The 26,812-nt window shown below is 37.6% G+C and overlaps 2 protein-coding genes across 2 annotated transcripts; both read right to left on the bottom strand.

The window, feature by feature from the left end:
• Positions 1 to 889: 889 nt before the first annotated feature.
• LOC145950498 (uncharacterized) lies at positions 890 to 1,984 on the bottom strand. The gene has a single exon (XM_083061590.1). It carries the CDS (start codon positions 1,982 to 1,984, stop codon positions 890 to 892), a length of 1,095 nt encoding a protein of 364 aa, XP_082917716.1.
• A 12,736-nt stretch (positions 1,985 to 14,720) lies between these two features.
• LOC145950497 (uncharacterized) lies at positions 14,721 to 15,086 on the bottom strand. The gene has a single exon (XM_083061589.1). It carries the CDS (start codon positions 15,084 to 15,086, stop codon positions 14,721 to 14,723), a length of 366 nt encoding a protein of 121 aa, XP_082917715.1.
• Positions 15,087 to 26,812: the final 11,726 nt, after the last annotated feature.

Raw genomic sequence — 26,812 nt, 5'->3', positions numbered from 1 at the left:
GCGGAAGATTTTGTCCATGAGTCTTTGATAGGTGGCACCGGCGTTTCTTAAGCCGAAGGGCATCACTTTGTAACAGAAATTTGCCGAATCGGTTATGAATGCTATTTTTTCCTCATCCGGCGGGTACATGGGTATTTGATTATACCCTGAGTACGCATCTAGGAAACTCAACCTCTGATGGCCGGCCGCTCCATCAACCAACGCATCAATATGGGGTAAGGGGTAAGCATCTTTTGGGCACGCCTTGTTCAAATCCGTGTAATCTGTACACATCCGCCACTTCCCATTTGATTTCTTGACCATTACCACATTGGCCAACCAGGTGGAGTACTTGACTTCCCTTATAAATCCTGCCCGAAGCAGCTTGGTTGTCTCTTCCTTTATTGCTTGTGCTCTTTCCCCTCCCATCTTTCTTTTCTTTTGAGCGATGGGCTTGGCGTCTCGGCACACTAAGAGCCGGTGACAATGAAAGCTCGGGTCAATGCCCGGCATATCCGCTGCTGTCCACGCGAATAGGTCCGAATACTTCCTAGGACCAACTTAATGTCTCTTGCCTCTACTTCAGATAATTGGGAACTTAGATAAGTGACCTGTTCTTCATCTTTTCCAAGTTGAAACGGGACTGTAGTTTCTATTGGTTCGACCCTATCTTCATCCACCATTCTCGGGTCAAGTTCTAGGCCTTCCATCGATTCATATTGGCCGACATCACCAATGACATTGACATCTCGGTCGGCTTAGGGGTGGGCTGTACCTGAAGGCTGGCGAAATAACATTCGCGTGTCGTCTTCTGATCTGCATGCAATGTGATTATTGTTCCTTCTTCCGAAGGAAACTTCATGGCTAAGTGTGGAGTGGAAACGATGGCTCGAAGCTTGTGAAGAGAGGGTCAGCCCAACAGGATGTTGTAGGAGGTATTCGCCTGCACCACCACGTATCGTACTTTAATCCTTCGTCTCTGCTGGTCATCCCCGAAATAAGTATACAGGTCTATCGTTCCCCGAGTGTCTACCCGTTCGCCAGAAAATCCTACCAGGGGCTCATCGTAGGGTATCAATTCTTGTTTAGGGATGCCGAGCTGCTCGAATGTCTTCCAGTATAATATATCCACCGAGCTTCCCTGATCAACAAGCGTCTTCTTCACAATACAGTTGTTTATCTCCACACTGATGACCATGGGATCATCCTGTATTAGGTCAACTCCTTGGAAATCGCGATCGGTGAATGTCATAGGGGGCATACGGATTGAGGCTGTCTGGCCTACGATGTTTATCGATTTGATGGCCCTCAAGTGTCTTTTTTGGGCCGAGGACGTGCCTCCTCCCCCAGCGAATCCTCCTGCAATGGTATTTATTACCCGCCTGGGTGGATTTCGGTCTTGTTGCCGGTTACTTCTTTCTTGAGACCTGCTTCGCTCACGAGATCTGTCCCTTGGAAGTGCTCTGTCTCGGTTCTCTCTTCGGTATTCTCTCCTACCAAAGTGGTAGCCTTGTTTTCTTCCGTCCGAGGGTCGAACGAAGCTTTGGAGGTGTCCGGCCTTGATGAGGTCTTCGATGCGGTCTCGAAGGGCAGAGCACTCTTCGGTAGTGTGCCCTCTATTCCGGTGGAATTGACATGCTTTCGTCTTATCTGCACGAGGCGGGGTCATGGCTCTTCGAGGAACAACCAGGATTTCTGTGGCTAAAGCCTGTTCCAACACCTTGGCCCTGCTGGTGTTGAGCGGCGTGTACTGCATGTATCTTGGCCCCCGGTTATTCTTCTCGCGATCAGGTGCGTCCCGAGGGCGGGACCTGGGGGGCTCTTTGTCACCTTCTTTCTTTGAGAGGAATAGGTCGGGTCGGTTTTGACTTTGAAACTCGGCCAATTCTTCCATCTGCATGTACTTTGTGGCCCTTTGCCTTAGGTCGTCCAAGTCTCTAGGGGGCTTCTTGCATAAGCTGTTAACGAAAGGCCCGAGCCTTAGTGTCGTGGTCAAGTGCTGCATTGCCACAGCGGGGTCCAGGTTTCAGATGGATAATGTCATTTTTCCGAACCTCTCCATGAAGGTTCTCAGAGGTTCCTTCTTCTCTTGGCGAATGTTGACCAATGCGATTGACGTAAGCTGGTGGGGACGGCTCGTGGCAAACTGTATCACGAACCGGGAAGATAAGGCTGTGAACGAGTCTACCGATCTGGGTGGGAGTCTCGTGAACCAGTTAAGAGCCGGCCCTTTCAGCGAGGTAGGGAAGACTTTACACATGATAGCGTCATCATCGGTGTACAAACTGACCTGGGTAACGAACGCATCAAGGTGTTCTTCTGGATCGGCGGTTCCATCATACTTCTCTTGGGCCAAGTTTTTCCAATTGTCGGGTAGACGGGCTCTGGCAATGTCCGAGGTAAATGGAGTCCTCCCCTGTCGTCGTTGCTGATCAAGGGTAGTAGTAGTTACTCCCGTCGGGGGCTTAGGGACCCTTGTTTCTTTGTACCATCCCGACGATTCCCCAAGATCCCGGGTTGATTGGGTGTTGGGGACATCATGGGATGGATGCCATGATCGGTTGTCGCTTCTAAGCTCGGCATTTTCTCCCCTTAGGACCGACAACTCGTGGGCGTCTTTCTCTCGGAGCCTTTTTAGTTCCATCATTTCGGCCTTCAATTGTTCGATGGCCGAAGATGGGTCGGGCTGTGTATGACTCTTCCACCCATTCCTCATTCTGGTTCGTTCGCTGGGGTGTTCCTCTGGGCATCCCAAGATTTTGAGCAGCTGCGTTTTCTTGCTGACTCCTTGTCCCACGGTGGGCGCCAAAATGTTCCTGCGTAGAAACACTCTTCCTGTCGATCCTTCCTGATGATCTTCAAGTCCTCGGAGCCGACCGAATACTGTCTTCGATGGGTGGGGAGGCTACCTGCAAAGGCACTCCGACGATCAAGTAAGTATTCGGTACAGAGCAATATATGCTTTTATATGGAATAAATCATACCTCATTTATGTCCCATCACCTGCGTATTTATAGTGACATGTTTGGGCCTGGTGGGCCTTCTGTCTGGGGGAATGGGTAATACCTTGATTAACCTTAATCTCTCTTAATCAGGTGGAATAATTCCTGTGTAATGGACGTGTTAACCTGCCATGTATCCCCAGACTTATCTTTCTCTTGGGTATTCGGCCAAGCTCGAGGCCGAAGGGGGTACTCAGTCAAGTCTGAGGCCGAAAGGATATTCGGTCAAACTTGAGGCCGAAGGGGTATTCGGACAAGCTTGAGGCTGAAAGGGTGTTCATCTAGGCTAGGTTTATGACGGGGTATTCGGCCTATCTGGGGCCGAAGGGGTATTCGGCTTAGCTTGGGTCTGAAGGGGTGTTCGGCCAGGCTCAATGCCTAGAGGTAACCTGAGTGTCCTTCCTAGGCGCTTGTCTTGTCGGGGTTCTTTCTTCCTGTTGGAGGAGTATTCGGCTATTCCTAAGCCCGGGGACGTCTTCGGCCAGGTTCAAAGTCGAGGGGGTATCGTGTGGAAATTGTCGTTCGTTTTGGTGTCCCTCTCGGCCTAATTGCTGACCGAGGGGGTGTTTACTGGTACATACTGATTCTGTAAGCCAATATTTCACCAAGTTGAAATCTATTTAGGAAGAATTAGAAGCATATAAACCTTCTAGTGGTTGTACCTGTGGTGCGCTTCGTCCTCTTCTTGATCACTGTCACACTAAATATGTCATGACTTTCTTGATGGGTCTGAATGAATCTTTCTCTAACATTCGTGGATAGCTTCTGCTTATGGAACCTATTCCCCCTATCAACAAAGTTTTTTCTCTAGTTGTTCAAGATGAGAAGCAAAGAGAAGTTGGAACTGCCATTCCTTCTCTTATTGATTCCCATATGGCTCTTGCTGCTAAGAACAATCCCAATCCATCCTTAGGCGCAAGCCGTTCAAAATTTGGCAAGAAAGATCGCCCATTATGTTCTCATTGTGGAGTTCTTGGTCACATAGTTGAAAAGTGTTTCAAACATCACGGATATCCTCCTGGTTTTAAGGCAAAATCCAAATAACTTGTTGCTCAGGTTGTTGATCTTTCCTCTGATAATACAAGTCAAGTGTCCAACATCTCCAACACTACATAGCTTGTTGGAATTTAGAAGAATTAGAAGGCTGAAAGCTGATACAAATTCTGCTCATAAACATAAAACTAAATGATAAATGTAAATACTCATAAAAGTGTAACAACACCTATAATTCCTATAATTAAAATTCACACTGCTACAAAAGCACTGTTTTACATCATTAAATCTACGTCGGTTCCTCTAGAAATTATACAGATAAGAAAAGCGGTGGCAGTTTTGTAAATAAAAAAGAATATGTAAACAATTATACATCGGTTCTGTTTCTGACCGATGTAAAAATTGAATCACAATACTATTCTACAACGCGTTTTGCATTTGACCGATGTAAACCTGAAGCCAAATTTTCGTGGCATCTACACCCTCTCGACACAACACTTTGGTGGGCACTCTCGCGGGCTTTGGTGCAACTTCTTCAACTCACAAAATTGAACCCTCTCGACACAACGTCTCTCGCGGATTCAACACACACGCAATTGACACAACACTCTCGCGGCCTCTTCTGGTGATCCAAATCAACAAACGATATCGGAGGAGCTCTCCCGAGTGGTGCTCCAAATCCACAAACGCTCTCCGAGGAACTGTGTCGAAATGTGGTAGTACTCTTGCGCGAGTTCTTCGCCAAAGAGAAAAGTAGAAGATTTGTAAGTTAACTTTCAAACTATTTTGGGATTTTTTTATAATTTCGCAAGGTGCTCACATTTGCCCTAATTTCTTCTTGCAAATTTTTTCCACCTCCGTCCAGGTTCCTATCGAAGACCCCGTTGGAAGATAACTGGTACAAATTCAAATCTGTTCTTTTACTGCTTAAAGTTTTAAAGAAAATACTTTTTTAAAGGAAAGACATATTAAGATTGGTTTGAAATGTTATCAACTTGATGCTTCTTTGCCTCTGTAATATTCTTTGGAAATATTGGCCCTTACTCTAGTTTGGGCCCTTATTCTGTAATATTCTTTGAAATGTTATCAACTTGATGCTTCTTTGCCTCTGTTATTTGCTGAGTTGCTGAATAATTATATAACTTTGGGCAATAATGTTATTAACACCTTTGAAACCTTTGACTATCAACTTTTATATTTATGTATATGTAATTGAGGAATGCAGGCCACTAGATACACTTAGCAGCTTTGTATTTTTCAAAATCTTTGATCCCAATAAATTTTCTGTTTGTTGCTTCTTTTATGCTACTGTTTAATTTTGCAGATGTGATTTGTTTTTAGCTGCCCATGAGTATAGTTTTGTTCTGAACTTGGTTTTTTTTCTCAAGCAATTACATCGGTGTTGATGAACTAATGTATCTTTTTTCATCAGAAAATGCTATTTCTAGTGGCTTATATCTGCTACATTAGATCGTGAATCATCATTATTTCACTTACGAGAATCATATATAGTGAGTGTGACTCAATTATCGAAGACACATAATTATGGATGGAACTCAAATTCTCATGTTTCATAGGATGTTGTATGTTGGTATCCGTTGGAATCCAGTATTCTAAAAAATTTTCAACCAAACTTTAGAAGTTTACATTCATGAGCATGTTGGTTCCATTAGAATTTTACATTCATCGTCACATTTAAGAACATTTTGAATATGTTAGAGTAGTGAAACATTTCAATTTTGAACTCCATGTAGATCTTGTTGTCCTACCGGTTAATTTTAACTTCATTGTGTTCTAACAATTACAAGCTTCGGGATGAACTTTATTTATTCTGTATGAACTTTGAAAGTAACCAAATATCAATTGTTTTAGTGAATTCATGCAAATATAGCATACGTTTGCCAAGTGGAGATTTAGATATTCAAGAATTCCAACATAGAGCCCAAATGTTGAGATTAGACATTTGCTCATAAAAATATTTCTAAATTATTACAATTTTTCTACAAATGATAATCCGGGAAATTTAGCAACTGGTGTTGTTTTAAAAATAATATTAATTGGTAAATTGAGGATAAAAAAGTATTACCAATATACCATAATTTACCATGCTTAGAATTTCTTTCTTTTTATTGTCTTCAGTTACATCATTATCATTATGTTTTCACGTCTCAGGTTGTGTTGTTTGGTTAAGCTTTTAAGATGAGGAGTGAGATTTAATGTTGTGGAACTCACAGCTAAATAAACTCAGAACTCTCACCTTAGAGAAACTCCTCAGCATGATCTGTAGCACAATTAAATAGAGCTAGAGGCCTGCGAGACTTTCGACTAACATAGACTGTTGTGCATAGGTACTTTGTCTCAATTTTTTCCCCTTTTCTTTGCTATTTTCTTTCTTTTCTGCTGTTTTTTTTTTGTGGTTGCAATGCAATTGCTTGAAACATCTCTGCATCTGGCTAGAATGAGATTTCCAATGTTGTTCAATATTTTCTTGAATAAGTTTTCAGCCACTAACAAGGATACTGTGCAAATCAAATGTCAAATGGAATGGGGATTGTATTTTCTGTATTAAACCTTGTATTAGCCTTGCCTGCAATATATTCTCAAATTTTTTATGCCTACTAGTACCGTTTTATATTTTTGAGACATTAGCACTAACATGCTTGATATGTTGACATTTACTTTTTTTGCCCAATTAGTTTGAACTGCTCCCTTTTTGATGACATTTTAGCATATTCCTAATGTAAATCTAGAAAGCCTGGAGGTTTGAAACATTTCTTGAAAAATAATAAAGTTCCTTATGACTTAAGCTTATAATTATACTGATTTCTCTTCTATTAAAACCTTTTAGCCTTTCACCTTCATCCTATATATCATTATTAGCATATTAATTTGACTTTACATATTATACCTTCTACAAATTGCAGCAAATGGCTTAGATCATACAAAGAACCAAGATATTCTTTCTCATCTATTAAGGAACCTGGCAAGTGTGGCTAGTCCAGTTAATAATAGAAGTTTATCATCTTTATAAAAAATAACTACACTTATTGTTCTTTTGACATCATGTAAATAATATTAGAATTTTTTAAAGAAGTGGAAATTTTATGGTTTCAAGTAAATATCCGCTCAATGGGTATATATATATAGGAATAATCATTAGGAATAATCATTTCTAAAATAATTTTTTTTTGTCCTTTGACATTTAATTACTTATAATCTTTTACACAATAATTTACTCAACTTAAAGGCTAAAGTTAGTTCTCTCTAGGGATGGCAACGGGGCGGGTCGGGTACGGGTTTTATGATACCCGTCCCCGTCCCCGCGACACAAACTCATCCCCGTACCCGTACTCGTACTTGCCGGGTATGTGATTTTCATCCCCATCCCGTCCCTGTCGGGTATCGGGTGTACCCATACTCGAACCCGTAAAAAATTATTATTTTTTTTTGCAAAAAAAATATATAATATTTTTAAATTATTTTTCTATTATATTATAATTATAATTAGATTATTTCTTTATCTCATATTTTAATCAAGAGATTTCTTAATAATTATACAACTATAAATATTTCACATTATAATAAATAATTACACATAATAAAATATTAATTTTTTTAATATAATTAAATCGGATACGGGTACGGGGTGGGTATGTATATACCCATACCCATACCCGTACCCGGTTTAAGTTATCGGATTTTACCTGTACCCGTACCCGTACCCGGTCAAATCGGGTATTCTCCGTCAAAGTCGAAACGGGTTCGAATATTACTTGCGGGTATGGATTTATTTGTCATTCCTAGTTCTCTCCATGTTTGGTTATAATTAATTGGAAACTACTTATAATCTTTTACCTAAATGTCCCTAACATTAACAAGAAAAGCATTAGACAAGGGCTTAACAAGAAGCCACATGTCATATGTCCATTAACATGTAAGAGAGTTCTTCATTGTTACTTAATAATGAAGACAAATTTGTTTGGTTTTTTTTTTCTTTTTGCAGATCCTGTGATTGATATGATTTTTCACATTGTATCCATGACATAAAGGTTGTGTTGGGCTTGGATATCATCAATACACCTTTTGCAAACTTTAATCGAGTTTAGTTTTACTTGATATGAATTTGAAATAAACATTTGTGTGTTGCTATAAGTGATATCACACTTGTGGTATGAATTTGGAATAAACACTTGAATGAATTCATCTTTTTTATATTTATCTCTTTAGTTGCTGCTTTTTTCTACTTTTAATTATTAAAAAAGCTTTCTTTTGAACTCTTGGATTGAAGTCAAAACTGTGGCTTAATTAAAATTATAATTAATTTTACCCATTATAATTGTATAGGTACATTATATTAAAATTAACATGATTTTAGCTTTTAATTATCTTAATTAATTTTCTTATTCGTTGAGATTGAAATAATAAATACAGTATTATCTAAAATTAATATATAATAGTCAATCATAATATTTATTAGTTTTTTCTTTTCAATTATATAAAGGTGTGTGAGACTATTATTAACAAGTATCCTTGTAACTTTAGTGAGAAAATTTGTATGGTGGAGAAACTAATCACCAAAGCCTAGTTGTGACATACTAGCATTATATGTTCATCTCTACATTATGGCTTTGATATATAAATTTTTTTTTATTACAAGTTAGGTATAAATAATAATTAGAAGAAGGAAAAAAAAACTAAAAAAAAAATACATACTACATCGGTTTTTTCATAAACCGATGTAGAAAGTGTTCAACATATTACATCGGTTGGTACAAGAACCGATGTAGTTTTGTGCACTTTTTACATCAGTTTTGGAATTGATGTAGAATGTGTGCGACATTCACTAGTACACAAAGGGTCTTTTACGTCGTGTATTTTGACCCTTTTACGTCGGAAAAGGGTCCGACGTTAATACGGGAGTCGTAAATTTACGTCGCCTCTGAAAGACGACGTAAATTTATGTCGGGGATTTTTCCAGACCGACGTAAAAAGGGGCAAAATCATGCCACAATTTTACGTCGGACGTGGCCTTGTCCGACGTAAATTGTGGCAGTTTTTTTTTTTAAAAACATTTGTAAATTGATATACCCAACACCTGCATATAAATATAATCCAGAATACCAAATCTAAACCAGGCAGTCTAGAATAGAAATTCAAATTGTATTTCAAAATTGAATGACAAAAAGAAAATAATATATAAATCTTAAAAAACATAAATTATGACAATGTAAATCCTATTATCCTAAAAAAGCAATAAAACATGTTTGTCAATGCTATCTAACTAACTAAACTAACTAACTATCAAACTATTAACATAATATCTAACTAACTAAACTTAGAAAAAAAGTTGCCCATTGTTCTCTTATCTTGAGCATCTCATCTTCGGGCAATGGAGATGGATCTTGAAAGACCTGAAAGGGTAATTTAAGTGTGATTAATATGCAATGTTAATTATTCTAAAGGTAAATATAGTTAAATAAATTTTGATATGAATTACCTGCGCCCAAGAATCAATAATACCCGCAGAAACTATGGCTTTCATCCAATACATGATGTAATAGTCACATTCAAACGAGTCTTGTTGCTTATTACACTAAAATGAGAAACAAATAACTATTAATTCCAAAGTCAATAAATTTAAATATTATTGACTGTATGAATTAATTTGCTAACCTTAGGGTATATGAAATGCAATGACTTTGATGATCTGGCTCTTCCACTTAATATATTAGATTCTAATTAATTGAAATAAAAACAAATGTTAGCCAATATATATAATTACAGTTTTAAAACATAATGAAAAAATTTAGTTACCCATGTAATTGACTTTTAATTTCGTGGCTTGGTTTTCGATGAAGTGAACAAAACCACACCACGGTATATTCCTTAGGAATGATTACCATTAACTGCCAATGGGACCTACATTGTATGACAAACAAATCAGTTAAAAAATTACCATGATTAAAAAACCAATTAAAAAACTAACCCGTCAATGTATGGAGCCATGTATATATGTCTTCTTGAGTCACTCATCCATGTTTGCATATATTGTTGGATCTGGACCTGAGTGTTTCCTGATTTTTGGATGGATTGAGGCTCAATAAATCCATATACTTCTGCTTGTGCTTGCTCCACACTCAATTTGTCCATGTACCTAACACAAATAATTATTATAAGTTAAATGTAATTATTGTAAATTTAGACTCATAAAAGAAAATATGACTTACATGGCCCACAACTGTATGACAGATATATTTAACATGCAGTTTCCCCCAACAATCTCTAATGCATCAGGCAAAGATATGTATAGTGGAACATCAGAGCTATCAACTCCAAAAACTCTAATGTCCCACTGCAATTGAATTGGATGCTTCTTTATTCGTGGTAATTTGATTAGAAGCTTAGATATGGGATCATCCTTAGCTTCTGCGATATTGGCATCATGAACATGAGGTTCTCTCATGACCTCCTTACCACGATTGATAAAATCCTAAAAAAATAATCAAAATTAGTTAAACAATAATAGAATTATAAGAATCTAAAAGAGCAATAATATAATTACCTTTGCCCGTGCTGAAAGCGGCATGACCAAACGTTTTGGCCAAGCTAAGAATGTGCCGGTTGCCTGCCCCACTAGTTGAACCTCTGTATTGGGCAAAGGCACTGGAGCAGCAGCATCTTGAACTAGTTGAACCTCTGTATTGTCCAGTCTGGCTGTAGAGGGACACCATGGATGGTTGAGCCACCCTCAAATACTCAGCCAATAGCCACTAACCGTGGGGGGTCATCCTCAACATATAACTCACACTGGTTTGGTACATCAGTGTGAGTCTGATCCGGTGAGGGATCTGGAGCAGCACAACTCCTTTTAGTGCTGACTCGAACACCATCATGAGCAACTGCAGTCTGTTGCTGAGAACGAGCCAAAAGTTCAAACTTCTGTTCAAACTATTTTTCAATATTCTTCAGTTTCTCTTCAAACTGCATCTCCAATCTCTGCTCCAATTCCTGTATAACCTCTTGACTGCAAGAGTTGACAGTGCTCCTCGATAATCGGCCACCAAAGAAATCTCGGTGGCTCCAAGAACCACCAACACCACGCACACGACCTCCGTGCTCTGGCTTTCCTATGGCCGTTGTGAGGATATCATTCCGACCATCGGAAACAAATGAGCCCTGGGTGCTCTGCTCAACTAAACCCTTCTGCAACAATAAGGAAGATTAAAAAATCTTATGAATTAAATGAGTTGAAATGAAGAGTCTTAGTTTGTATATTTTTACTTACTATTTTACTAGCAACGACTCTTGCAGACTCAGAAGTCATTTTCCCATCTGGTTTTGTTCGGGCTGCTATCCACATATCATGGTGGGGAGGTGACTCCACACGGTCAGCATCCTCAACCCCTGCTGCCTGTGCCTTAGCCTTCTTCATTTGCTTTTTTTTCTTTCATATCCCCCTCTTGACAATAGATGGGGTGCATCATTCTTGGCCTGTCGTTCTTGGGCAGCTATTCTTTTAGCCTGCAATAATACAAAAAAGAAAATGAGATAAATTAAAATATACCTTAAGTATTTGTGTCAATGTAAAAGTTATCAATAACTAACCTGCCACGAAGGGTCCAATCTAGTGGCACGAAATTGCATCCACTCCTCATCAGTGATCTGGTACTTTAGACAGGGAGTCTCATTTTGGCGCTCTCCAAATACATACTCCCGTGTCAAGAAAGTCTTGAAGTCTCTCCACCTGGTGACAAGGGCAGATAACATCTTCCTCCTCATGCCCTCAGTGTTGGGAATGTCAAAATTTTGCTATGAAAATAACAACAAATAATAAATAATGTATTTAAGTTATATAATATTGAAAGGATGTGAAAGTATATACCTGAATATCCTGCCACATGAGGTTCTTGTCAACCTCCTGAACGTCATCCCATGATGGAATGATAATAGAAACATGTCGTCGAGCTAGGACTCCCAAATAGCTCTTAAACTTGGCAGCATTTGGGCCTGATGCCTTGCCAGAACGAGGATCCACCTCAACCGGTGTCCTCTCCTTGGCAATGCGCCCAGCTGTCAACCCAAACAATCGGGTGACAGATCTACCTTCCCTCCTTCCACTGCCAGACCCAGAATCCTCCATAATCCTGAAAAAATTAAACTGTCATTATTAAAACAATGAATTAATTGAATAGACAAATAAAGTAAAAAAGAGTTATCAGTCCAGCCATTTCTTGCTTTTAAACTAAACAATTTTAAAGTTGCTGATAATCTTGTAAACATACTGCATCCTGGGTACAATGGTTGCTCAAAATCAGACTTTAAGGTATCATACACATGTGCTCTTTCAAAATTTTCTTCACCAACATCACGTATCATCTCTTCTAAGTTATCGTCCATCCCTTCAAAATTTTCAGTTGTTGACACTATTGGAATGTCTAATATTTCTCCGTGCCATGTCCATACTGTATAACTCTTCACAATACCATATATAAACAGGTGATCACGTATTTCTCCAACTTCTTGACGTATCTGATTCAAACATCGAACACATGGACAATAATATGCCCCTTTGATGGGTTTCCCATTTTCTCTTGCAAATTGTAAGAACTCTTCAACTCCATTTTTGTACTCTTGACTAATGCGACTTGCATTCATCCAACTTCGATTCATTATCTATATATTAACACAAATTAACTATTGACTCAGTTATTCATAAATTTTCTAACATAAACTACAACCCTAAAAAATCATGGTAAACTAAAGGTCAATGCCTAAAAAAGTCTCTTCTTTAATGCATCTGGAACGGCCCATACTGAAACTAGAACGGGCCGTTCCAGATCAACAAATTACAACAACAAAAATTCCATCAGAACGGGTCGTTCTCTTTGCAAAACAGCCCGTTCTCCTTGCAGAACGGGCCGTTCTAGCGGAACAAATAGCAAAAAAAGAACAAAAAAATTACGGGAACAACAAACTAACCTCAAACGACCAACGTGCTGACACTTAGAGACTTGGATACGTTGAATGTAGCAGTAAACGCAGTGGGAGACTCAGAAATTCAAAGAGAATGAAAGGGGTTTCTTGTAAACTGTGAGCGCGGGAATGGAAAATGAAAAGTTGGGGAATATAGGGCCATTTTTTACGTCGGATTGTGTTGCTCCGACGTAAATTTACATCGGACTGGAGGGGGCCCGACGTAAATTTACGTCGGACTAGTGGGGGCTCGACGTAAATTTACGTCGGAATAGTGGGGACCGACGTAAATTTACATCGGACTATGAGACTCCGACGTTAATTCCCACATTTACGTCGGACTGGGGGGGGTCCGACGTAAATTAGTCTCCACTTATTTACGAAACTGCCACCGCGTTTTTACAACGTCGGTGTTTAGTGTTTGCGACGTAAATTGGGTGACGTAAATACCCTTTTTTGCACTAGTGATTCTACATCTTTTGAATCTACATCAGTTGTAGAACTAATGTAGATTATCCAAACGAACCGATGTAAAATGTTCCTCTTGTAGTAGTGTCATAACCGTAGAAATTCTAATAATACTCCATTAATCTGAAATAAACTGAAATAATAGATATTGATTTATATTCTCAACACTCTTCCTTGTATCAGTAGCTATTAACTCTAAGTTTCCCTCTCAAGTTCTCAAACTTTCCTTTTGGAAGTGCCTTTGTGAAGATGTCTTCCAATTGATCTTTTGTCATTCAATCTAACTCCTCCTCCTGTCTTTGGATACCATGTGTTGGAATTTGTCGTATCAAATACATCTTGCATAAAAGTGTGACCAAATCTACCATACCAAACATTACTCTCATCAATTTTAGCAATAAAATCATGATCTTCAACCACATCAAATTTCAAATAAAAATCGTTTTTGGTCATCTCAATCTTTGCAATCTCTAAACCATGTTCATCCATGATAAAACAATAATTCTCTTTAAAAAAGACTCCATAACCATTCCATAGCATTTGTGGAACACTAAGAACATTTTGATCCAATTTTGGAATGTAGAGAACATCTTTAACAATTATCATACCTTTCTTGGTTGCAATAGAAATTGTTCCTTTTTCATTTGCTTGTACAATTTCACCATTTCCCATCTTGACTTTTGACTCAATTGATTTGTCAATGGAGGTTAAAAATGATAAATATTTAGTTATGTGACTAGTACAACCACTATCAATGAGCCAAGTATTCAATTCATGTGAATTGAATTCTTGAGATGCCATAAATAAATACTCATCTTCATCATCATTTTTTTCTTCAATCACATTTGCATGTTTTTCTAGTTGTTGTTCAGGCTGATTCTTCTTTAATCTGCAATACTTTTCACTGTGACCATTTTTAATTGCAAAAATTACAGTGAAAAAGTGGTTTATCTTTAAACCAACAATCTTCTTTAGAATGGTTGGTTCTTTGGCAATAAAAATAAGGCAAAAAATTTCCTTTTCTCGAAGAACCTTCATCTTTTCCTTTGTTCTTATTGAAAGTTCATGACTTTCCAAAATTCCTTCCATTGTGCTTTTCTTGAAAGGCACCTTCAACAACTTCATCACTTATAATGGAGACTCTTTGCTCTTGTGCATGAAGCTTGCTGGTCAATTCACTAATTGTGAGAGTTTGAAAATCACAAGACTTTTCAATTGTCGAAATCTTGGCTTCAAATCTTTCAGGCACCGAAACCATGATTTTCTCGACAACTTTTGATCTGTAAATCATGTTTCACCAAGAAGTCACATTTGGTTCACAACATCCATTAATTTGCCAGAATAATCTTTGACAGACTCATTATCCTTCATCTTCATCAATTCAAATTCTCTCTTCAATGTGAGAAGTCTAACAGATTTGACTCTGCTACTGCCTTCAAATTCATCTTGAATCTTGTCCCACACTTGTTTAGGTGTTTCCAAGTCCATGATTTTAGTAAAAGTATGATCTGCAAGTCCTGCATGTAGACAAGTGATGGCTTTATCTTTCTTCAGCTTCTCCTCCTCATAAGCTTTGATTTTTGCAATGGTTGGATTTTCTCTCAATGGTGGTGGATCAGCTTCAGAAATTACAACATTCCATAAGCCTTGAGATCTTAAAACAAATTTCATCTTGACATCCCAAATATGATAATTTTCACTATTAAACATTGAAATTGCATGTGAATTGGTGGAAGTAGATATCCTTGCACCAAAATTTTTTTAAACAATAAATCCCTCAATTTAGTGTTTGCACTCAACCTCAATGTGTTTAGCGCTCAATTAAATTTTTCTCAAAGCTCGTAAGAAGCAAGCTTTGATATTACTTGTTGGAATTTAGAAGAATTAGAAGGCTGAAATTCATATATTTTTATTCATACTTGCAACCTTTTAAATACACAAAACACAATTGAAAGCTGATACAAATTCTGCTCATAAACATAAAACTAAATGACAAATGTAAATACTCATAAAAGTGTAACAGCACCTATAATTCCTATAATTAAAATTTATAACTGTAGAAATTCTAATAATACTCCATTAATCTGAAATAAACTCAAATAATAGATGCTGATTCAGATTCTCAACATCACGGATATCCTCTTGGTTTTAAGGCAAAATCCAAATAACTTGTTGCTCAGGTTGTTGATCTTTCCTCTGATAATACAAGTCAAGTGTCCAACATCTCCAACACTACATAGCTTACCAATGGCCATAGTCAACAATTAATTCAATTTTTATCCTCTCAAATCAACAAAGCCTCTTCTTCAAATATTACGCCTATTGACAATGTAATTCCAATCCCACTTCATGTATCATATTATCCACTATAAAATCTTTTTTTCATATCCCACATGTTGGTTGTTAGACTCAGGTGTCGCATCTATTTTTCCAAACAATCTATTCATGATCTGACTACTATCAAGAATTCTTTTGTCACATTACCTAATGGTAGTAGAATTCCAATTGAGGGTATAGGTTCTGTTCACCTGTTTCCAAAGTTAATATTAACTAATGTCTTTTACATTCCCACCTTTACATTCAATTTGATTTCATTGAGTGAAATTTTATCTACACACTCTTTCAGAATCATCTTTTTTGATAATCTTTTCATAATCAGGACAAGCTTTCTTCTGTGATGATTGGCAAGGGTGAATCACATAATGGACTATACATCTTACATACTGATTCTATGCAATTCAATACTGTTTCATTTTAATTTCATTGTAATTCTATGTCCTTTGACATTTGGCATCATAGATTAGGCCATCTTTCTCATGATTCTTTTGTAACACTCAATAATAAATACAATATTATCTCTTCCAGAGTTCCACATTTTCCTTGTCATGTATGTCCTTTGGCTAAACAGCACAAATTGAAATTTGTTTCTAACAATTTTTCTTCTTATCCCTTTGATTTGATCCACATTGACACTTGGGTCCATACCATGAGCCTACACATCTTGGACAATGATTCTTCTTGACTACAATGGATGATCATACAAGATTTGTATGGGTTTATCTCATGCAACACAAATATGAAGCTCCTAAGATCATTATGTATTTCTTCCAATTTTTTGATACTCAGTCTGGGAACAAAATCAAGTGCATAAGATCAAATAATGCAAAGGAACTTTCTCTTTCTGATTTTATGATGTCCAAAGGAGCTATTCATCAATTTTCTTGCCTTGAAAAACCTCAACAAAATTCAGTTGAAGAAAGAAAGCATCAGCATCTACTGAATATTGTTAGATCCTTGATGTTTCAGTCTCGGATGCCCTTTCCCTTTTGGGATTATTGCATCAGCATTATTGCATTCATCATTAATAGGATACCTTTTAAGGTATTGAAGTTCAAGTCTCCTTTTGAATTGTTGTATTAGAGAGCACCTTTTTACTTAGATTTGAGAGTATTTGGCTGCCTTTGTTACGCATCAACACCTACTTCTCATAGGGACAAGTTTACTCCAAGAGCTATACCATCTATGTTTATAGGATATCTTGCAGGTTACAAAGGTTACAAATTGTATGATTTAACTACACATAAGTTTTTTATATCCCAAGATGTTATCTTTCATGAGAATAATTTTTCCTTTCACCTCTCCAAATGGGCACAACCTCTATTTGATCCTTTTCATGATACTGTCATTCCTATTCCTTTTGATGATCCTCACATAACCCCCCCACCAAATCCACCAAATAATCTTCAACATGCAATACCTTCTGTACTAGTCTAAGGGCACACTCGTAATCTTCTAGTAGTCTAAGGACCGAACGGGAGCTTTGGGTGGATGTTTCGGAAAGGGAGGGTACCTGGAAAAGGCACTCCGACGCTCAAGTCAGGACAAGCATGAATCTCGATGGTAATAAATTAACAGTGACATACCTCATTTTATGTGACCTATTTATACTAGTTATGATGGGCCCTGAGCATGGTGGGCCTCCTCTGACACTTACCAAATTAGGTAATATGGTGCTAATCGGTTGATTATGCCTTAATCATGTGTTTGTCCTTGATAATCATGATTGTCGTCTTAATCGCTATATTAGGTCGTCTCGGCCGTTGGCCGAGCTGACAGGTGAAGACCGGGATTTTCCTTACAGGTCTCAGGCTCTACCGAGCCAATACATCATCATGTAGGCCAACCAGTTATGTTGCCCGGGCCGAGCCTTCGATAGCCTCGTTTGGTTAGTCATTTTGATCCAGCTGTGGGAGTCCTTATATTACGGTTACCTCGGTGGCTGAGATGGTCAAGGCTAGTGCATGAACAACCTTTGTCTCGGTTGTCTCAGTGGCCGATAGGACGTCACGTGCCGTATCACGTGGCTGATAGGATCCTCCTGGTACACAAGCCCCCCAACCTTGAGAAGCGAAGCGACGTAAAGGGTAGACGTGATGCTTCATATGTAATAGTTGGGTTTCAAAAGGAATTTGAAGAGGTGTCGATGTGTCCCTTCAGTTGTAACGGTTAGGCATTTAAGAGGGAATTTGAAGGGGTGTCGACGTGTCCCTTCAGTTGTAACGGTTTGACATTTGAGAGAGCGAATTTGAAGGGGTGTCAATTTTTGATCGTTGTATCAACCTGATCCAACAATTCTAGGGGTGCGTCGTTTGATATCTTCGTCTCAGGAGTAATATAAATAGGTGTTTGGTGGGGACCAATGCACGCATACATAGTGATGGAAAATCTTGGAGAAGGATTGTTGTTCTTCAATTTTACACCGTTCATTACCTTTCTTCTCTTGAGGCAATGACTCGTCAAAGATGAAGAACTCCTTTGAAGAAAATTCAATGTAGATGGAAGCACTTGAGTATGCTCGGCCACTTCTAGAAGAGGTAGAAGCAAAAGGTACCAAGTCACAAAGGTTGGAAACCTTTGTGAAGGAACCTAGAGGAGAGAATCTCCACGATTTTGAGAGGCTTTGGAAGAGATGATTTTCAGAGAAATTTTGAGTTTATTCATCCAAAGTGAGGGAAAAGGTTAGAGTTATAAATATATAGAAGGAGGTAGCTTAGGGAGCAAGCTAACCTTAACCATGGTTCAAGTGAACCATAGTTTGGTTGCTTGACCATCTAAGCTAGTTAGGAGGCTTGTGGAGCAAGCTTCTCACTTAGCTTGCTTGGGAAGCAAGCTAAGGAGAAGCTTGTAGCACAAGCTTCCCAAGCTTGAAGGCAAAGAGAAGCAATTCGGCCATGTGAGGAACCAAGGCAAGCTAGGCCGCCATTTGACTATTTTGCTCACTAATCCGTTTCAAAAAATGTTTGATTTGGTTTAGTTAGGTCCATCCGAAAATGATGAGACCTAGCTAAATCAAATCTATGAAAAATTAGGAGCAAAATGAGTCCAATATGTAAAATTTTTCCTAGGCCCAATTCTGGCCCAATTACTAGTCACACCCTTAAGCATTGCTAATTGTCACCCCACTTCTACTACTAAAAAATAGAAAAAGAGTGACCTTCAATACAAGGTTAAATGGAGTCAAAGTCTCCAAGTAACCTACCCTAAAAACAATATACAATGGTCTATAAAAAGGAAACAAAGTACCTTACAAATACAAAGGCAAAATAAACCTATACAAGTAACTACTATATTTACAAACATAAGAAAAGGTCTTCAAGATCATCCCATTCCTCTTGGTTCCTTTAAAGTATCACCTCTTGGATTCCTTGGCCTTGGCATATTTCTATCATCCCCTCCCTCTTGAAAAGGATTTGACCTCAAATCTCAAGAGTCTTCATGATAGTCATCCACACCTACAAATATATAATACCATTCATTAGAGGTGACATTGTCAAGCAATAAATGTGAAAGGTATATCCTAAGAGGAATCCTTTCATAGAACCTAAGGAAATTAATGATACTAGACCTTCCTAAATAATGAATAGGATCGTCTCCTAAACATATTCTAGGTATATTACTAAACCCTAAGAAAGTGCTAAAACTAAGACTATATAACACACTAAAGACTTAATCCTAAAAACTAGAACATCTTGCCTAAAGTACCTTATGTGGTAACCTAGGCATTTCCTATAAAATAAGGAAAATACTACTAGAAAATTTACTAAGAAATTTTGGATTATATTATTTGTTGGATAGTTATGAAAAGGATTTGTCACAAGGAGCCTTGAAGGCTCATATGTTATATCCAAAAAATAATATATTCCAAGAATTGGGTGCTTTATTGAAACAACTAAGGTAGTAAAAGTCCTACACAAAGGAAGGCAATCTACCTTGGGCATCACCAAGGAAGTAGCACAAGAAGTAGGACTAAGTGAAGTCCACTTCTTCTTCACTAAATCTTAAAGTTGAGATTCTTTTTCTTTAAAATAATGGATTTGTGAATCCCCTCTTCAAGACTAGTGGCAGAATGAGGGTAAAAGTTAAGATCTATATGAATAAAGAGACTTTCTTTATAGGATTTTTAGTAATAAAATAATTCTCTTTAGTCACAAATTCCTTAGAGGATATATCTTCCTCTTTACTCTTCCCTACACAAAATGATTTTCTTTTTTCTTTTTCCTTTTTTCTTTTGGTTTTCATTTGTGCTTGATCCTTAGCCACTTGTTGAGGTGAGAGAGGATAAAGCACAAATTTCTTTTCCTTATGAGTGAAGATAATTTCATTAGTAAGACCATTGTACATAGTTTTCTTTTCAAATTGCCATGATCTTCCAAACAAAATATGACAAGCTTCCATTGGTACTATATCACATAAAACTTGGTCTTCATACTTACCAATGGAAAACTTGACCTTCACTTGTTGACTAACTACTGTGTCTTCATCCTTATTTAGCCATTGTAAATGATAAGGTTGAGGATGTGGCATAGTAATTAGACTCAACTTTTTAACCAACCTAGTGCTACAACAGTTGCACCATGAACCACTATCTACAATGAGAGAACAAGCCTTGTTTGAAACATTACATCTAGTATGAAAGATGTTCTCTCTTTGTGATAGGGTACCACTAGGTTGACTACTAAGGATTCTCCTAAGCATTAGGAGTTCTCCTTCATAAGGATAAATTGAATCCACATTAGACATTTGAAGCCTTGTTTCATCCTCGCTCTCACTTGAAGAGGAGGTAGTAGTCTCTTATTGACTACTATAAGTGTCATGCCCCGTTAAGATCATGAATTTCTTTGTAGGGCATTGAGAAGCAATGTGGCCTCTCCCTAGACACTTGAAACATTTTATATCACTAATCTTTGTGCTAGTGTGTGGAGTGTGGGTACCTTTACCCTTCTCTATGTTCTTATCCTTATTCTTAGATAATTCCTTGGAAGGTTCTAAAATATTTTTCTTTTCAAAAGATTTTTCCTCCTGCATGTAGTCTTTCTTATGAGATCTAGAGTGGGAGCTTTCACTTTTAGAAGAAGATTTTCTCAACATTTGTTGTTCTACCCTTACACAAAGTTGGACCAAGTCATTTAGGTCCCTGTAGGGTAGTAGCTCCACTTGGTCTCTAATCTCTAAGTCAAGACCACTTAGGAATCTAGCTACAGTGGTGGCTTCCTCTTCTCTAATACATGCCCTCATCATGTATAGCTCCATTTGTAGCCTATATTGCTCAATAGTCATATCTTTTTGTTGGAGCCTTTAGAGCTTATTCATAAGCTCCTTTCCATAATAAGAGGGAATGTGTCTCCTCCTCAATGCACTCCTAAGATCATTCCAATATTGGATAGGAGGATCATTGTGGAGGTGCCTCTCTCTTTCCAAAGAGGTCCACCAATACATTGCATGCCCTTGAAAGCTAAGGGTTGCAAGCGGTACTTTTCTCTCTTCACTCACCTTGTGGCAAGCAAAGAGTTGCTCTACCTTCATCTCCCAATTAAGATAGGCTTCAACATCATCCTTCCCCAAAAATTGTGGGAGATCCACTTTGGATTCCCTAGGCTTAACAACTCTCTTATGGGTAGGTTGATAGTGATCTCCTACATTAAGGCTTTCATTGGGAGAAGAATACTGTGAGTGTGAGCTCCTACTTCTCTTCTTTTGTTTTTTCATTTCTTCTTTAAGCTTTTCCTCCTAATTTTGTTTAACAAGTCTCAACTCTTCTTGAAAGATAGCAAGTTGGGCCTCTCTTTCAATTTTATCCTTCTCTTTTTGAATGGCCTCTTGCTTCCTCCATATTTTAAGTGACTTAAGCTCTTTAGTTAAGTATGAAATGATTTTTGGAGAGCTGTCACTTCCACTATAATCAGATGGTGGAGACATTTTAAACAAAAGATATTTTTCACAAAAAAATAGTTTTTAAGAAAATAAATTTTTTTGAAGTACTAGACTTGGCACTTAGAGATCTAAGAGTACAAATTGAACTATGGAGGGAGGTGAGCTACAAAGAGCCACTTAATAACCAAGCCTCTTCAAGTAAAAATCTCTAAACCCCTTGTACTTTGCCTTGCACAAAAAATTTTCACAAAGTATTTTTCAAAAAGGAAAATTCACAAGCAAGTGCCTAATGTGTACAATTAATCAAGACTTGAAAACATAAATTGCTTGAAAACATAAATTGCTTGAAAGCATAAATTGCATGAAAACATAAATTTCTTAAAACATAAATTGCATGAAAACTTAAAGACAAGAAAACATAAACTAGGCATGTAAAGCTAGAAAACCTATGTGAGAGCTTGGAAAGTACCAAGGACTTCCAAGGACCACACTCACAAGTACTAAACGTATTACCCTAGTTTGAAAACACTAAAGACAGATGAAATGTGAAGTTAGACATGAAACACATAGAAGGGGGGGTTGAATATGTGTGTGTGTAGCAAAGAGTTTTATGTCATTTTCTCAAGAGTAATATTCTTTGTCCAATGTACTTTTAGATATCAGACAGTTATGCAGAATTTTCTTAACACAAGGTCATTTCTTCAGAAAGATTCATCGTTTGCTGAAGGAAAATGTTTCATATAACGATAATCATTGAAGCTCTTGCATTTTCCTTTTCAAAAAGTTTCATTTAAGGATAAGCAATAGATAAGGCTTTTCAATGTAGTTTATTTATTAAACAGGATTTGCGTCTTCATCTGAAAAGTAGTTTTAAAAGAGGAATTGACAGTAGACGAAGTTTTCAACATGATTTGTTAATTAAGAAGGATTTGTGTCTAAAATATAGATAAGATAGTGCAACCATTTTTATACTAGTTCGCTCAACTGAGCTACATCCAGTCTCCTTCAACTGAAGGGTTTCACTAGATATTAAAATGAAGAACATTCGAGTATTATCGTCCACTCCTGGACCTGAGTATTCTCGACCACTTCTGTCCCTGAGTATTCTCGACCACTCCTGGTCCTGAGTATTCTCAACCACTCCTAGCCCACTAGCTTCACTTACCAGCGCTAGTATTCTTTGTTCAGCCACTTCTAGCTCTTAGTGAGTATTCTTTGACAAGCCCCTTCGGGCTTAACAAGTATTCTTTGCTTGGCCTCTTCAGGCTTCATAATAAACTTAAGTTTTGGCTTGAGTGCATATATAACTTTCACATAGAGGGTTGGGAATTTTCTACACTCTCTAAGATTGCTACCTTAGACTTATAGAGACTTGTATTTGAGTGTTTGGGTTATTCTCATGGAGAGGATACATAGGTTTACAATATTCACTAAGGTTTTGTTCATAGCTGACATTTCGAATACCTTAGTTTACAGAGATAAAAATACAATATTACATTGTACATATGATTATGAACGCTCATCTCTAGTCTCTGTGTCTTGTGGGCTTGATATCGCTCTTTTTCTTCTCATCAAAAGCAATCCTTTTAAGGTTTGAGGTAGTGATATATATATATATATATATATAGTCTTGTAGAATCTGCCTGTTGCTTGCCTTTGAATATATCCGTTGAAGCGGAGCTTCCTGTTGTAAGTGTTCGTTGAAGCAAATATAGTCATTCATGACTAGTTCAATCTACTCACTTAATGCTTGAGTTATTGCATTAAATGTTGCTTCCTGTGATAGACCTTGCGTGAAGTCTTCTTTGTCTTGTTAGTAGCTGTGTCTGACTTTAGCAAAGACCTAAGAACCTTTTTGTCATTTTCTGAAAAAGTGACGCACTTTTCCTAACACATGCATCCTTCCTATTTTGACTCGTTTGTCTTCTCATTCTTTCTTTCCTTCAACATTGAGAGCTTCTAGTATGCTTGTGGATGAAGTCTGAGTCTTTCTCTGAGATCTATTTTTGTTCTTCATGATAATTTCTGTCTTCGTCTGATCATTTCATGTACTTCTCACATTTTGGGGTCTTCGTCTAAGTACCGATGTATTGACTTCTCCATTAGTCTAGTCAATTCCGTAGATGGACTTTGTGTCCATCTGGAGTGTCTTTCATCATATGTGTTGTTGTCTCTCTTCTTATCTTTGTCTCATGCTTGGTCCACATGTTGCATTGGAGGTTGCTTCTTGACACACATCTTCCAGTAACTCTTCTTATACTAGAGTTGATTTTCTAGTTTCGTCTGATGTTTGACACAACTCTCCTTATTCCATGTTTGTTTCTTGTTTTTGACTCTTCTACTGATACTCCATTTCCTCTTGCCTATAGTAGTCCTCATCTAGTATTTGTTGAATGTTCTTCCATCCTTAATCAGACCTAATTTTGATGCTTGACTAGCCATCATTTGATTCTTTTTTAGTTTGCACAAGCACCATGGATTCTTGCATTTAATGTCGTTGATCTTGCATTAAATGTTTGCTTTGAACCTGCGTTCCACGAGGTCTTTTGTACCATTTATTTGCTTCTATGTCTGGCATTAAGATATCTCTGTACTTTCCTGGTATTGTAGCTATAGAGGCGTTGTCTTTTGCTGACTGGTAGGTGTACTTATTCTGACACACGCAGTTTTGATTTGTGGATAAGTGCTCATCCATTTTTCTTATCTTTCTTCTTCTATTTTGATGTCTTCATGTATTCTTCTGAGAGTATGGATGCCAGGTGTCGCAACCTGAAAATTTTTGATCTCGCGACCTATGGTTTAGACATCCGATTGAAAATCTCATCAATTAAGGAATGCCCGAATGTCAGACTAATCCTTAATTAATGGTTTTTGAAAATAGGTTCATGGAGTCGCCACCAATGTTTTACTCAAAACATTGGAAAAAGAAAAGGTTTTTTTAAGGTACAATAATGACCTTGATAACCAGAATTGGGTTCGGGGATCGGTTACGTGTAGGGAAGGTATTAAGCACCCCTACAACGCCCTTAATTGGTACCCTATGATGAAGTTAGCATTATAGACAATAATAATATAAATATTTAATCCCCTTTTATTGATGACTATTTACATGCTTGAAATTTAAATTATACAATTAACCCTATAATTTCTACATGATTGCTTTTATTGTAATAATATTTAAAATAAAAGAAGTGAAAGATGGAGCAAGAGATTGATGAGTAATACCTCGTAGCAAGATTTATTAGATCTTCAACTATGGAGATTTTAGGTGCTTTGTGGCAACCTTTCACACTACACAAATACCTCACAAATCTCAAGAAATACAATAAGAGGGAGAGAGAGAGAAATTTCGAGCTTTAAAGAGTGTTAGACGAAATTTTGAGGCCCTGAGAACTGTGCCCGAGCTATCTATTTATAGAGGTCAAAAAGTTTCTAGAACAGCCTATTCCAGATTCGGAATGGCCCGTTCTGGATTTGTACGTTATGTGTTAATTTCGTATCTTGGAACGGCCCGTTTTGAAACTAGAACGACCCATTCCAATGGTGAGTTTAACACATTACTGAGTATGTTGGAACGACCCGTTCCAAACTAAGGTTTTAGGCCTTTTTTTGTAACTTGGAACGTCCCGTTCCAGTTTTGGGAACGGCCCATTCTGGTTTTGGAACGACCCGTTCTGGTTTTGGAACAGCCCGTTCCGATTTTGGAACAGCTCGTTCCGGGCTACTAAAACCATTTATTTGGGCTTTAGGCCTTCTGATGTCATGTCCTGTTATTTCCATGCTTGGGAGCTCCATTTCTTTGATTATAGACGTTCATTTCATTACTTTTGTTGGTCCGGACGAAATTGGGTGTCTACACCAGGTAGTGCGTCTCGTTGTATCTATAGACACAATCCAACATTCTTGATCTTCGTCTGTGTTATTCAAGTCTCCGTCTAGTTGGTTGTGACTTAGTTTTGTCCCACGTCCATGGTCTTGTATCATTTGAGGCTTTATTATTTTCCTTCTTTGCTGGACTTGATTTCGTTTGATCGTGTTATTAGCTTTTGCCCTTCAACTTGGTTGCTCATGTCCTTTTTCTTTATTTATTTCGTGTCTATGTTTGTGGGTATCTTCATCTGATGTATTTCCCTCTATTTGATAAGCCTTTATCGAGTGCTTGGCTTATCTCTTGGTTCTGATGTGGATAGTAACTCATGCATATTCTCTATTCTTTAAGTCGCCTGTACTTATATATGAAACACTAACACACTTGTTAGAAATAACAACATGTATTATATTTGTCTCATTCAAAACCTTGTTGGAAATTGCTTTCGTCTTCGTCTGACTTAACAAAATGCACCAAAGGCACTCCAAGACACTCCTAAAAGGCCTTGTACAACAAAGGAAATGAAAATTTACAGGAAATGAAATGTAAATTTACACCAAATGAAATGTAAATTTACATCAAATGAAATGAAAATTCACACCAATTGAAATGTAAATTCAAAGTAAATGAAATGTAGTGGCTGCACCAAATTTTAGAAAACAAAATTCAGCCACTAAATTAGTGAAAAATTTAGAAATGGATTTAACTAGGAAAAATTTTGAGACAAAAATTTTCGTCTCTAAACTAGTCTATAATTTTCACAAAATTTGGTTGCTCCTTCAAGTTCCTTGCAGCTGCAGCAAATTTCCAAGTGTTTCACTCCTCTCTTAGGAATAACCTTGATGTTGGTTATTCCTAGGTGTTTAAGCTCCCAAAGCCTTCCTCCAATGGAGAAACTAGCTTCCTAGGCCACCACAAAACCTTCCAATTTTGGCTTCCTTTGTAGCTTGGCCTTCCACACCTTCAAGAAGCACTCAACACACCTTAAGTTGCTGGAATATATGGTAAAACTGAAAAGGAACAATTAGGATAAGCTACACCAAGTGGTGGAAATAGATGAGACAAAACTAGAATGAAGTCCAAATAATGACAAGCAAAAATTAAGGCACCAAAGAAAGGCTAGCACACAAAGGGAAACCTATCAATGGCACTAGAGTAGATTACAAAATAAAATCTAAGATTAAAAACAAAATAAGACTCAAAAGCAGGCAATGTGTGGCTGGACAGAAAATTAAGGCAAGACACACACAAATCCGAGAACAAGTCTCACTAGTTTTTCACTCCTTTTTGGCTTTTCTTTTGTTCTTTCTTTGTTCTT

The sequence above is a fragment of the Cajanus cajan genome, chromosome 8 (assembly GCF_000230855.2).
Source record: "Cajanus cajan strain Asha chromosome 8, NIPB_CcT2T_4, whole genome shotgun sequence".
NCBI lineage: Eukaryota > Viridiplantae > Streptophyta > Magnoliopsida > Fabales > Fabaceae > Cajanus > Cajanus cajan.
Note: the sequence above shows the minus strand (reverse complement) of the source record. Positions and strands in the feature narration are given on the sequence as shown.